Source organism: Atheta coriaria, unplaced genomic scaffold (assembly GCF_025399875.1).
Source record: "Atheta coriaria isolate IRGN ID8LTWV9N9 unplaced genomic scaffold, Caltech_Dcor_3.1 hic_scaffold_10_pilon, whole genome shotgun sequence".
Lineage (NCBI taxonomy): Eukaryota > Metazoa > Arthropoda > Insecta > Coleoptera > Staphylinidae > Dalotia > Dalotia coriaria.
The window spans coordinates 6,024,444-6,038,776 of NW_027045452.1; the positions used below are offsets into that span (position 1 = coordinate 6,024,444).

At 37.1% G+C, this 14,333-nt stretch overlaps 3 protein-coding genes across 4 annotated transcripts; 1 reads left to right on the forward strand and 2 right to left on the reverse strand.

Moving 5' to 3' along the window:
- Window positions 1-663: 663 nt before the first annotated feature.
- On the forward strand, window positions 664-1,858 carry LOC135800635 (uncharacterized). Its single transcript, XM_065313907.1, is given in 3 exon segments — window positions 664-814; window positions 882-1,249; window positions 1,252-1,858. Coding segments are annotated over 3 exon segments (1,080 nt in total). The 3' UTR covers window positions 1,813-1,858.
- A 1,807-nt stretch (window positions 1,859-3,665) lies between these two features.
- Window positions 3,666-4,816, reverse strand: LOC135800634 (melanoma-associated antigen B18-like). Its single transcript, XM_065313906.1, has one exon. It carries the CDS (start codon window positions 4,549-4,551, stop codon window positions 3,775-3,777), a length of 777 nt encoding a protein of 258 aa, XP_065169978.1. The 5' UTR covers window positions 4,552-4,816; the 3' UTR covers window positions 3,666-3,774.
- An 830-nt stretch (window positions 4,817-5,646) lies between these two features.
- On the reverse strand, window positions 5,647-10,704 carry LOC135800630 (longitudinals lacking protein, isoforms H/M/V-like). Of its 2 annotated transcripts, XM_065313899.1 has the most exons (5): window positions 9,811-10,704; window positions 9,283-9,575; window positions 8,766-9,191; window positions 7,795-8,216; window positions 5,647-7,727 (listed from the first exon to the last, which is right to left on the reverse strand). In XM_065313899.1, coding segments are annotated over exons 1-5 (1,524 nt in total). In that variant the 5' UTR covers window positions 9,812-10,704; the 3' UTR covers window positions 5,647-7,345. The 2 variants fall into 2 exon arrangements, with proteins under 2 accessions (XP_065169971.1, XP_065169972.1); XM_065313900.1 differs by lacking the exon at window positions 9,811-10,704 and having other exon boundaries at window positions 9,283-9,792.
- Between the last annotated feature and the right edge of the window lie 3,629 nt (window positions 10,705-14,333).

Here is a 14,333-nt window from a genome sequence, read left to right on the forward strand (position 1 = left end):
CCAAATATTTTATAATGATTATGAAGTAATTCTTCTTGTAATCAATCAAGATTATTTCATCTTTTCTTTCTGTCAGATTTAAATGAACTGTAGTATATGGTAAATCAAGTGTTTCCTTTCGCACATTTTCATGTGTTGTGAAATGCTCTATAAATGTGCCAGCTTTATCAAACAGTTGATTGTCTAATAGACATTTAAATGGTCCATATTTGCATTCTTTGCCATGTTCATGAAAATCAGACAATACTCCTTGAAAGCTGCAGTCGTCAAATCTGCATGGAAATTGCATGTCCCTTAGCAATTCTTTAATTGTGGGATTCACACAATTACAATTACACACTTCCTTGCATGCTGAACAGAATATATCTTTCAATTTGAAGTTAGAATGATTGAGGCTGTTGAATTCTTCAATGTACTGCTCCATGGTGTTAATTCTATTTGTTATTATTGTAGAAGTTATTAAATTGTTTGAATTAGAATAAAATGCAAAGTATTACCTGTTTAGAGCTCAGGGCGTGAGTCGGTTATTCCCACAACTTACGCTGCGCACACATTGTACCGTGCAGTGAATTTAACCACACACTGTCAACGAGATACATGTTCGCATCAAAACAATTTGTTTTCTATAAATTAGGAATGTCAAGGTAACAACAATTTACTAGGATGGAGTTTAAAGACGAAGAAGAATATTTATTACTTGGTTTCAAAGATCCAGTTGAACAAAAGTTCTTTAACAAACCCAATCTTTTCTTCAAAATTGTGAACTTGCACACAAAAACACCTTACATCCAAATTGGAAATCATGTTTTTAGAGGTAAATTGGATTACTATTATTAAATAGTTTTTATATTAATTTGTACATGTTTAATAATGAATTTCAGCTAAAGTTGATGAAGAATCACTTGGAACTAGCCTGATCTTTGAGGAACAAGATGAATTGGCACCACCAAATATATATGATAAAGAAACCCACATCAACCTCAAATACATTGCAAAAACATGCCGGTTTCTAGCTCTACAATGGTGTAAAATTCCTGATGAAGTTCCTGAAATTCAACCAAGTGAACTGATTGAATTAGAGTTTAGACATAGTTATGATACTGTCATGAAGCAGTTGGAAGATGGTCATCTCGACATTAATGATATCATTAAGAAGCCAGAGGGTGAAGGCATACATTTGACTAAGTTGACAAAAACACTAAGGAGAAAAAGGATGTTCCAAAATCATCCACAATACAGACTTCACTTGAGATGACCCTGCAAAAACTCAAAGAGGAACAAGCTGATACATCTAAAACTCAACTGCCAGAGACAGAAAACGAAGAGTCTTATTCTTTGTTAAAGGATATGGTGCACAAGCAAAGTTGTGACCCTGAATATTATAATATTCTTAAAGGAGATGAATTTAATAATGACAAAGAATTCAAGATTCTTAAAGAAATTTATCTGAAGTCATTTGACTATGAAAAGTTTGCATCAAATGTATCAAAATCATCTATGTGGGAATATGTTGATCTCCAAGGCTCTATTGATGATGGAATTATAGAAATGAAAGACAAGTTAAATGCAGATGATAAGAAAAAACTGTTTGACATGGGAAATTTTGATAATTTCACATTGGATTTAAAAATCATTGTGCTATCAGATTATCTGAAGGGACAGAAGGAAATTATGAAGAACAAATCAAAATTGGAGCTTTTAGAAGAGGACGAATATGGGCGCACCATTAAAAAACGATACAAAATGGTGAAATCATTGGTAAAAGATTTAAAATATAATTTGTTTGTTCGTAGTTTAAATACAGTCAAATAGTAATAATTATAGTTTAACAATAAATTGTTGTATTGTTTGGTTAAAACAGTGAAATTCACTTATATCTCATGTTTACTTCATGTGTAACGTCACATTTTTACATCGGTTTTACGATCTGCTTCAACAATTACACAACGAAAGCACATATCACCCTGTACTAATAAATTACGGCACATATCATAATAACACCACAAAGATATATTGTCATCAGAACTACTTTGGCAAACACCTCTTAGTATCAAATAAGCATTGTCATCTTTTTTGTCTAAAAGATGAATTTCGTATCTGAACTTTTGCACGTCTTCAATTATGTCATTGTATAATAGTTGTAATGCAAAACAGATTTTTCTCGTACTGCCGGTGCCACAACTTTTATATTTACACGCAAATACTTGTTTTTTAAATCCTACATATGTACAATTATCAAAATCAAAAGTAGTGTCTTCAATATAAAACTTTTTAAAATTGAAACATAAGCCATGAGAGAATTCCATGTGGGAAAAAATAGTACGTTTCAAACATCTGTGGCTACATTTCACGCATTGAACGGTAGTGTAGGAACAAATTTTGGCATGAAAGTCGTGTTCATACCCTTTGCAAACCGCAAGACAACCCTTGCTTTGGTTTGGACATAACATTGGCGTATTTGGAAGCAAGAATCGCAAATTCACTAAATTTATATTAATGCTATAACAAATTGTACATGCATTGAGTTTGATTCCACACCGAAGACATGCATTATGCCCGTTGGCGCACTGATACACTTCTAATCCAAGATCTGATTTACAATTTGGGCATGCATCCAATTTAACTACCTTATCAACGTCACAGAAATATATATCCACATTAAGTGTCCTGTCATTCTCTACACTAACATCAAAATTATAATTTGTATCAAGTTTAACTTCCGAAGAAGAGACAAAAGTTTTATGAAATATTCGTTCAGTTGTGCCATTCCTACAATAAACCGCAAAATTGTTTGACAAGTTTATGCTGTAAAAGTTCTTAATGTTTCCGACGTTAACACTTAAAGTGGATTCATGTAGCCTGATGTGAACTAAAAAGACATGCTCGTATAAAGTCGCGACAATAATATCGTTTTTCGATACTTCGTTCATTGTTAATTTTAAAACAGGCACGTCTAGTGCAACAATTTTTTCTGCATGGTCCATCATCAAGTGATTTTCTAATTTATATAAACTCATTGCTGGTGCAGGACAAAACATACACTCATTTTTAAGTGCATGAATGCATTCACTAGCATGCTCGTCGACTTTATTTCGCGTGGAAACAAACTCGCAATATCGATTTCCACATGGAAATAACAAACCATTCAGAATATTCTCCAGAGCAATATTTTGCCGCGCTTCTGCGTGATCTGGCAAAGAACATAAATGACAGTAATTACTTGTTGTTATTCCATCGGTATACAGATAAATTTGTTTCGTCAGCCAATTTTTGCAGTGCGCACAAATAATTGAGTGTGCTTCTATTCTCAGTTGATTTAATATTTGAAACTGTTTCACTTTCCTTTGATGCATACTAAAAACACATATATGCAAACACTTGTTTTCAACTAAATATAATAATATACTTACGTCAAAACTAAAATATTTTACTTAATTTATGATGTGATGATCACTGCACACTTAATTTGGTTGACGCCGTTCAGAACATTACAAATTTCTGCGTGTTTATCACCACGTGTAGATTTAGTTGAAACGTCTTCAGCGCTGCACTTTAATCGCGTTTGTTTGACTCTAAGATAACAACAAACTTGTTTTTATATTGATAGCCTGCAAACATTCATATTTGCTGTTTAGAAGTACAATTAAATAAATGGAATTTAGACATGTTGTTCAAACTGATTTAATCGACAAAATACAATATTTGAGTGTACATTGAGCTTCTAAGTTTCATTAAGGTTTTAGATTGAAGTAGAAAAATACAAATTCTTCTATCTTATGACTTTTGCGATGGGCCAGCTTCATCCATTTCACAATCATCAGCATTAACAACATCCTGCTCATCCATCTGATTTAATGTTCTTTGCTCCACAGCACTATCATGCAACTCTCCCCAGGATTCCACACTGGTTCCATATACTTTACTAACAAATTCTAATATTTCCATTTTATTCACCAAAACATCTGCCATTGGTCCCCATGAAACACACTCATTCTCAATGACTATCATTTTACTACTGCTTAACTCTTTCAACATATCTTTGATGTAACTCTCACTATCATTATCATCATCAATTACATTCAGTTTGGTAAATAATTGAAAGATTTGTTGTTCTTTGCATTTATCATTTAACATAAACACAATAGCCATCAATAAAAATGTAACAATCTTTTTTCTCTTGTGTTCAACATTATAATCTGATATGTTGATGTGTGGTGTTAGCTTCTTTACATAGTAAGAGGTTGCTTTCACAGAAGGATCATCACATGGAACCAATTCACATCCATACAGTTGCACTAGTCGCAAATTTGCAGCTTTTAGTTGTTGGTTCCAATTAACTCCTTTTACGGCAACATGTTTTTGAATTTGAGTTTGGCGCAAAATCTTGGTGTTGTCCAGGTTGTGCAAGAGATAGCTGACCAGTTTTGAGGCTGCTCCTTCGATGCGTTTTGTTTTCTCATCATCATCGATATTATTATGTTCGTTGTAGTTTATTTGAGAACGATTTTGTGATTGTGAGTATGATTGTGAATTTCGTGTACTTCGACCCATTTTTGTTTACAATTACGAATAGGTTATAAACTAGAGACCGACCGAAATGTCAGTTTCGTTTTCGGCCAGTTTCGGCCTCAGTTTCGGTTTCGGCCAAAACTATAATTCCTTCAAAAACTTTATCGTCTATTATACATTATGTTTTGCATATAGATCTAGTATTCGTCGTAAATACTACTAAGACACTAAGAATATTTGTTTATACTTTTTAGGGCTAAGCACATTTCTCGGACTTGTGGAATGCGCAGGCGCACGTTCAAAGCTCGGAGCATGATCGTGCTTCTCCGCGCGCACACGGCTAAAACATTAGAAATGTTACTCTGGTTGCCTAACAGATGGCGCCACGATTCAGTTTTGAAATAACTATTTGGGTTGTTTCTAAAATTTGCAATTTTTTACTTAATGATAAATTGCAAATGGTACTTTTAAGTACGAGAGTGTAAAGTTATAAATTCGCATTCAAAAGAGCTTAAAATATTATTTTTTCAGACAAAGGCATCCAAATCCTTGACACAAATTAAATTTGAATTAAAGTATATATTTTCCTTTATAATTGACAAAGTTTAAAAATACCGAGAAAAAAATTAAAAAATACCTTCTTTTATAATCTTGAACCACAATAAAAAAAAAGCAACTGAAAACTTCATTTGCGTGTTATATAAAAATGACGAGGCCCCACGCGAAAACTTTCCGCACATTTTTACGAACTATAAAAAAAATTTTACATAATATTTCACGAGCTTCTCATTTTTTTCATTTTTTTATACATATTCCGTAACAAAATCAATAAACTTGTCTGGTTTTCGTGCGCGTTGCTAGCGCTGTTCTTACGTTCTCCTCACAAAAAATTAATTACATTGAAAATGTCGTTTTTTATGCTTTTTTTAGAGAAGATAATCAATATTTCGCTGACGCGCTTCGTCATATTTTTCAGTTCGCAGCGCCACGACACGTTTTCAGTGCTGATATATATTTACACTTCATTAATATTTACAAAAAAATTAAATTTTTATACAAAGCAACCCAAATTCAGCTAAAAAAAAAATGGTTGTTTCAGGTATCGCTGATATGTGTTCATTATACAATACATATTAATTAATTTCGTTTCACGAACTTGTTCTTTATTACTTCATCATTGTTTCTTTAAAGATATTATTCAATATACGCTTTTTGTGAATATAGGAATAATTCATTTTACATACATAAATATTTTCTCATCATCTACATCATAATTATAATAAACGATTTCTAAGAATGATAAAGCATTGTATTTTTTTGATTTTTTCAATCACGAATAAAAAGAAAGGTAACAACTAATACGCTGTTCGGAATAAGTTATAAAAACGAACAGAGGAATATTGCATTACACATCAACTTGGCAATAAACTAGAAAACTTAATAAAAATTTTGTTATATACAAAAATAATAAACATTTGCAGATAGAAAACGGTTAAAGATAACATCACTAACAAAAAAGTAGAAACAAAAAAATAAAAATACATATGTATAATAATAAATGTTAGATCGTTATAGAATACTTTGGATACCTTTTTGGATTTTCGATTATAGTTTTGCGAAAATAACGACTAAACTAAACATATGTGTGTTCCATGTCGAGATCAATGTTTTTCGTTAATTTTCTCCCATATTTCAAGCATCAATTGAAGAAGCATGCCAGTTTGTGTGTGTTGTTTTGATCAGTTTGTGCCTATACTCAGCCAATAATAGAATGATACATAAATAAATTCGTCAAATCGACACAATGATTAGTTATGTAGATACTCAGATACCATACGAAAATATCGCGAATTTAATAGTTCTTTTCCTATATAAGTATATAATTTCTATCTACCTATCTTCATATGATCATCATTATCAATCTATCTAGCTAAATATATCTCTTCTCTGTCTCTGCTTCCCGTTTTGCGTCATATATATTAATTCTCATAATGTTAATAAGGTGTGTATAATATGGTTTCTATAACGCGTCATGTAATATTCATGTCTGCATACGAATGCCTTTGATATCAAGTTATAATACATAGTTACGTTATTATAATATACATAGGTTTTATATGTGCTCGAAAAGCGTCGTTTTCAAGCGGGCATACTCGCTATAACAGTACGCGTGTATAATGTTCCTTAATATTTGATTAGAAAGAAAAAAGTTAAAGCTCTTTAATTATCAATTATTCGTTAACTTAGAGGAGTAAGTTTGATGCATTTTATTATTTGGTATTTCTCATATCACTACTTTGTTGAATGTATTATGTATGTTTTTATAAGTCTATTGTAACAGGCATTTAATGTGTGTTACGGTTTTCTATTATTGCTTCATACTCAACTGGATTAGATTTGAAGTTATTTTTGTATAGCATACATGAATTATGAATTGTATTCGTCCATACTATTTGATAGCAGGTAATCGTAAAATATAATGCCGTCCTTTTACAAATGATGCAGCATGAAGTAAATCATCATCGAACTAAAGTACCGGCACTTTTCTGCGACACGTACAAAAATTACTCATTACTTTGGTCTGTATAAAATACTAAACGTAGACACGTGGAATTATCAATTGTCAATATAGATTTTTGCACATTTGTTATTTGGTTCAATCTTATCGTTTAAATTGTTGCGATTTTCATCGAATCCTTCGTTGAACATTAACATTCGAATAGTTTTACGTTAATGTACAACTTGAAGTTAGTTGTTTTTGTATTACACTTGTTTGACTTTGTTGTTTTGGTCGTTAGTTTGTTTGTCGTTTTATCGACCTACCTAAGAGTTAGTTTCAGTGCGTTGCGTCGGAATGATCAGAGTTATTGTTGATCCTACTCGTGTCCATCTTCTCCTTTTTAATGATAGTGATGTCGGGGCAGTTCGGCAGCACGTTGCTCGTAGACGCCACCACAGAGGTGATCTGTTGGTAAAGCGCGTCTGGAGTAATCACCTCGTTATCGTCGTCCCATTCGATATCCTCGTATTGGTCGTTGGTGCTCGGTGGCTGCGCGCCCGACGTGTTGGACTCATTAACGGCCATGGATATAAGATAGTTCGACAGCGTCTGCGGCGTGACGTTTAATTGTTCGGCGGCTCGAAAAAGTGTAATCTCTTTACGCTTCAGCTTATGTAAGACGTCGGTTGGGCCTTGTTCCGTCCAAAAGTCTTTAATTCTAAACCAACAAAACAGTTCCTTTAACATTTGTACTTGTTTCATGCAAGAAAGTTCTACGTTTTCACCTGTAGGGATGTTTTAAACATCCGTAAGCATCCCGATATCGCCCATAAAGGGTGCCATAGGAGACACCCAGCAGTTCGGCGGCGATTTTCATCTCGAGATTCTTGTGTTTGATGGCATCCATGACGCGCTTCGTGAACGGTTCCTCCCAGAACTGCTGACGTCTGCCAGTGTTCAAATAATCGTTCATCTTCACCACGTCCGGCCATTCTTTCTCCAATGCGGCAGTCAGCAGCGAGGCGGACGCACTCGCCGACAGGTTGCATGTACTAGCCGAAGGTGTCGACGACATCACTTTCAGTAGGGAATTGGAGTTGGTCGAGTTGTGGTAATGTTTGGCAGGAATGGCTTCATTGCGTTGCGACGATGCGTCGTTTTGGTCATTGACAGTGGTGGTGCCACCGTCCGAATCGTCATGAGATTGCTAAAAAATAAATGTTATTAAATCTAAAGCAAAATATTTCTTGCTATAACTTGTGCATGGCATTCAAGACGAAACAAAATCAGTAACGACGAGTATTTATCAATTGTATAAGAAACTTTTTAGGTTCTTACATTGTTTTTAAGACAGCAAATAAAAACTTTGATCATTTTATGAAGTTATGTGTGTTGGAGCTTTGTATTCGTAACGAACTTCAAATCATTATTTATTTAATTACTTTCTTTAATGATCGCTCGTTTCGTGTTTGTTTTCTTGTTTTCATTTTTTACTAGTTCGGCGTCCCAATGTGTCTAACGAAGCAACGAAATCGATAGAAAATCAACAAAAGCAGTTCAAACTGAATTACGTACATATGATATCAAATTACTATTGGCTTTCAGATATTTTCGAAATTCGATAAGTCTTATCTTTCGTTGACATTGTCAAGCGCGCCGACGCATGCAAATGAAACAAAATAGAAGAAAAATAAATAACAAATTCGTTTTTATGCATCGTAACACGGGTTCGAAGATAGCGCGTTTCTTTACTCACATATTCCATTTTGATTTTGTAGTCAGGCTTCACTTTCAACTGCTGAACAACAGCCGGCAGCGTGTCGCCAGCATCGTCATCACAGTTGGCCGCCTCGTCGTCGAAGCTGGAATGATTTTCCGGCGACGGGGCGTCATTGGAGTAGTCGTCGGAGGTTGTACCGGCGTTGGGCACCTTCGCCGCCGTCGCCGCTGCCGTCATATAATCGTAATCGTCTATGGGCGGCCGACCACGCTTTCTTTTGCACGTATCCGTCCGCCCCGGCGACTCCATCACAGCTGATACATTCTGCAGCGCGGCGTGAATGCCAGTCCCATTAGTATTTGTGATCTCTGGATTGTTTTCGTCCTCATCCTTCCAAGACACTTCGGCTAAGCCTTTAATTTTTAATTCTTCTGCAGTCTTTAATAGTGTTGCCAAGTGACACTGTAAACAAACGACACTCGGTGAATATCAAGTGAATATTATTGCATTCTCGAGTAATCTAGTAACCTAAAACTTGTAAACAGCCACTTACATGATCCACATTGATTTCTCCTTTATACATAAACTCCACCAAGGCCTTGATGTCCACATACTTCACGTCCTTCATGATGAGGATGGGATCTTTCTCCTCATACTGGGTGAGTATGTTGTCGAAGAACGTGCTGCAGGCGGAGAGGACAATCTTGTGTGCTTTAATTGTCCGACCCTCACAAGCTAGTGTCACATCACAGAAAGCTTCACGTTCCAACAGCGTTGAAAACATTGTCTGCAGATTCGAATGGTGATATCTCCATCGGAGACAGTACTGTTGAGGCAACATTTTCACTAAAAAAAAGTAAAAGCACACAAACTATGACTACATTCTATGAGTCCAATCTAGTAACTGAAGTGAGTCAGTGTTTTAAAATTGTTGAAAAAAGCAGGCAGTTTTTTAAACAAGAGCTCCATCTCTGTCTGACAGCCAGTGTGTGTGTGCGAGTATACGTGTAGTGTAATATTAAAATATGTGGCATAGAAATATGTATATAGATATAAGAATATAATATAAAATAATCAATACTCGAATTTATTTTTTGTGAGCACGTCCTCCTTCTACTAGATTCTAGAAACTGACGAACGTCCTCCGACGCATTTGTTGTGAGTTTGCGGTCGGGGCGAAAAATGTTCGGCACACGTTACGAAAAAAACAACATCAACGCAACAACGACAACGTTTTGTAGCAGCGTTTTGTTGTGTGTGGAAAACAGGCTAAATTACTAAATTAATTTCGACGCAGTTGAACGTGCCCGCCGAGCGTTTGCACACTTCGCGTCCAATTGGTCACTAGCGTTTTAAACATTTTAAGTGTTTCTAATCGTTTTTAATTGGTTAATTTTAATTAATAACACCTTAGAGCTGCGCGCACATTCAGACGGCGACGACGACAGTCGGAAATATTTCTTTATTTTGGGTTAGCGCGCTCGTGTTTAGTCACTCGCGCGTTCGTCGCCGGTGTGTGTTTGTTTGAATTATTAGAAAAATGTTTCGTGATCGTTTTGTTTTTGAGTTTTCGACGTTGGTCGCGACCGCGCGTACTCGGCACTCGTGTACTCGGCAAGTGCGCCGCTGAGCGCCCGCTCGCCGCTCCGCCAGCCGCACGCAGCGCGAACGCGATCGTAAACAAAAACGTAGCGCAGCCTATCGCCGCGAACCAACCTCTACGGCAGAGTTTGGAGTTTGACGGAGTTTTTCGAAAAATACGCGGAGCGCTCGCACGATGTGTCGTCCGCGTCGTGCCCGCAGCTCGGCCAGCTCGCTGCGAGACGCGTTTTTTCCATCGAATGTTCAGTCATTTGGAAAATGCCTTCTTTTTACTCGATTTTCTTTTTTATATTTTATGTGCGCGCACCAGAGTGTGCGCACATGTATGTGTGCGTCGCGAGCGTGTTTCTTTTCGTGGTGCGGCGCGGTCTGCTTTATCTTGTTTTTACTAGCAACTAGCCGCCCGGCGTGTTCGCGCTGCGCTCCAGCCGACTCCGGCTTACGTACTTTTAACTCCTCGCGCGCGCGCTCATCCCAGCCGTTGCTTTCGGTCGCTTTCCGTCGTCCACACCGGCGAGTCGCGAGGGGGCGGCGCGGCGCGTAAAAAAGCTCAACTTTTTGCCAGGTTTCTATCAAAAATTTGAGGCGGTACGCTAACATCACCACACACCTAGTGTTTCCGCAACCAATTAACATTCTACACTTTTTTTAATTTTAATCATCTAACAATTAAAAGTTAATTCATTAAAATTTAACTTGTTTTGCGTTTATTTTAAAATTTAATGCACTGTAATAATAATGTTTTTTTTTATGTTTTGGGAAGTTCATGGGGCACCCTGTGTGACATTTTCGCCGTTCCTCCAGCACACGGCACGGCCTTTCGGGGTCGTTCTATTCTATTTTTTTACGAGTCAGTGAGCCAATAGAAGTCGCGCCGAGACCCCCTATAAACCATCTATATCTCTCCGGCCTGCCCGCGTCCGCGGCGGCGGCGAGCGGCGGTAATATTCGCCGCGCCGGGGCCGAGCCTTTAAGGCGAATCAATACCGTGCGTCTTAAAAAAATGTCGTATAAAAATCTTCGGAAAGAAGTGTGGATTTTTCAGAATGCCCGCCACCTCTCCGCCCTGGGGCAGGCCCCCACCGCCACACCGGCGTGCATCCATCCACACGTCGCGCCCGCCGCCGAAGCGTCGTAAACAACGCGACGTGGCCCTCTCGGTCGCGGAACAAATCGAAAGAAATCAACTTTTTTCCGTGCTTTGCGCTGGCGCTGCTGCTGCTGGTGGCGGTGGTGTTTTTTCTTGTTTTTATTTTTATTTTTTAGTTGCGTTTTCATTTTTCGAGCTGCAAACCGGGGCGGCGGGCGTCTCGACGCCCGTTTGTCTTCCCTCTCACTCCCCGCTGCCGGCGTCTCGCCAGCGAAGCTTTAACGATTCGAAAATTTTTACTTTATACATGTTTCGATGAAAACGATGAAAAATTTAATGTCGAGAATTTCGTTTTTATTCGCCCGTATAAGCGCGGAGCGTCTGTGAGATCCCAAGCGCGTTTAACTCACTCGCCTATTGGTGAAGCTGTAATAACGGCGCATTCGATCGACTACCTTTTTTATTATAATACATAAATATACAATAAAAATATAAAAAGGAGGCAAAAAGTGCCAGTGTTGCGCAGCGTTCTCAAACTCAACGCAGAAACCGAAAAACCGTGAATGTCGACGGCGTGAATTTAGAATTTTTGATTCCCGCCGTCCCGCCGCGCACCGCGCACAAAAAAGAAGCGGGTCATAAAATAGATATTAATTAACGTATAACGTTTGGGGTCTTTTTATAGAACTATGGATTATTATTTGTTTCCTTCTCTGTGGCCGGTTTTTAATTCTCTGGCTCACATTTACGAGTATGTATTTCATGAAACACAACCAACCAGCGAATTGCCTGCGTCGAAACTTCTGTTCGTGATTACACATTAATAAAGATTAATACAAAAACAACACACTCATTGAGGTTTCCGCGGAGAAGGAGAGAAGCAACACACCAACACAAACGTCAGTAATATATATATATATAAAAATTGAATAAGTTCGCTCACTTGAATTGTATATTATACTAGAAATGTTCTGAGTCAAGAATCAAGTTCATTGCACGAATGTGTCTTATTGCAGAGTCGGACTGCGTTCGATGCACTACGCAGCAAATATAAAACTACGATGAATGTCACAAGTGTGACTCTGGTGGTATTTCATATTGCTAGTATGAATTTCAATAGATAGACCCGTGTATTCAGTTCGGTTCAGTTTCAGTTTGAACTCGACGCCTGCCGTTTTCTGTTCGAATGCATCGAATTATCTCATCGTTAACGAATGCGTAATGCGTCTAATTAAACATGAAAATGTGTGCGCGCTGTTTACATGCTCGAAAAGCGTCGAAAGAAATTTATTTACACGCTCGGAGGTTTTTGTTTCTAGTGTGTCACGATGTGGTGTCCATCGCGTCCGGCGCTAATGGATTTTTTAGGTCGAAAATTGTGCAATATTCTAATGCTGAAAACAACAACACTGCGCGCTCTTTCCGAATTGCGTTTTGGAATTATGATAAATTATGAAAGCGGTCGTGAACTTTGTTTTCACATTTCTCATCATTTTCAAACATTTATTACTAGGAAAACACCACATAACACATAATTATGATTAAGGTCTTTATTTCATTTGTGATATTGATGAAATAATAACAATTCTTCAATGTGTGCGGGTGTTTGTTTGTTATCTAATAGAATGAGCAACTTGGACGAAATTTGTTTTGTTATCGCCGGACTCGGGCGGGACTGAAATTTCCACCAGTAAAATTTTTTTATGTTTGTCATAATGCGGCTACTTCGAAACTGGGCGAGCACTTTGAGTTCGAGGCAAAAGGCGTTTTCCACGTTGCTACCTTTTAGAATATTTTTTCGGTCTTAATTACCAGCAATACACGAGGACGAGGGCGTAAAAAATGTGTCTGCTGTGCGTAGAAATGATCATTGGATCGAACAAGGAATTATGATTAAATTAGTTTCGACGATATTCTTATTTTTCGTGTAATATCTATAATTAATTTCTTGTAATTAGTTCACTGTAAAACGCCTGGCAGCCAAGCTGTGAGGTATTCTGTGTTTAATTCTCCTGGAAATAAATTTGCAATGTTGGCATTGTCAACGTATTCGTATCTTCGTGTCTAATTACATAGTGCGAGTGTGTGCAGAAACAAAAACATCTTCGTGATACGTATTTAAAAATCAATTTATTCAAGTTTGTAAATAACAATTACAGTCATTAGAATAGAATTGTTTGCCTAGTGTGTTTATATGTCCATTTTCACAATTGTAAATATCTGTAGTAATCATTTTTAAAGACACGATGAATCAATGAATGTTTATCAAGCCAATTAAGCTGAAACAGCGATAAAATAAAAATTTGCTCGAGCAAAATATAAAATACTTTTGTTTGAGACATACAGCGCCATCTACCGTTTTATTTACGTCAATGTTTTAGTTTTCTTGCTACTTTACTCTAAAGTGTGCTAGATGTCGCTGTATGCATTGAAAAACATAAAATAAAATCAAAACTCCGAATATATCAAATGTAGATGTCACTGGTATTCACTTTATTATTTATTTTTATCAAATTTAAAGAAAAAAATTAAAAATACACAACACAAGTGTTGTATTGTTGTAGTTTAGCATGTTTTTTACAGAAAGATTAAGTTGACATCTTCATATTCGTAATTACTAATGAAAAATAAAACAAAATTAACTGGTGTTCAGAACAGAGGCATTTGTGAGGTAGCACACAGGCCAGAAGTAAAGAAAACCATCTCGAAGAGGAACGCCTCCTCGGAAAACGAGGCAAGCGCCTACCTGGCATCCAGTTACACGCTATTGGCAGCCGAGCGCGACGCGTTCGAAGAGTCGAGATTCCGGTTTTTCAACCTCCCGGACTTGAACAGAATCCGAATCCGAAACGAGCGCATCATGTTTATGGCGATGGCGTTTTGTACACGTTCCGCACACATGTGTAGGTGCA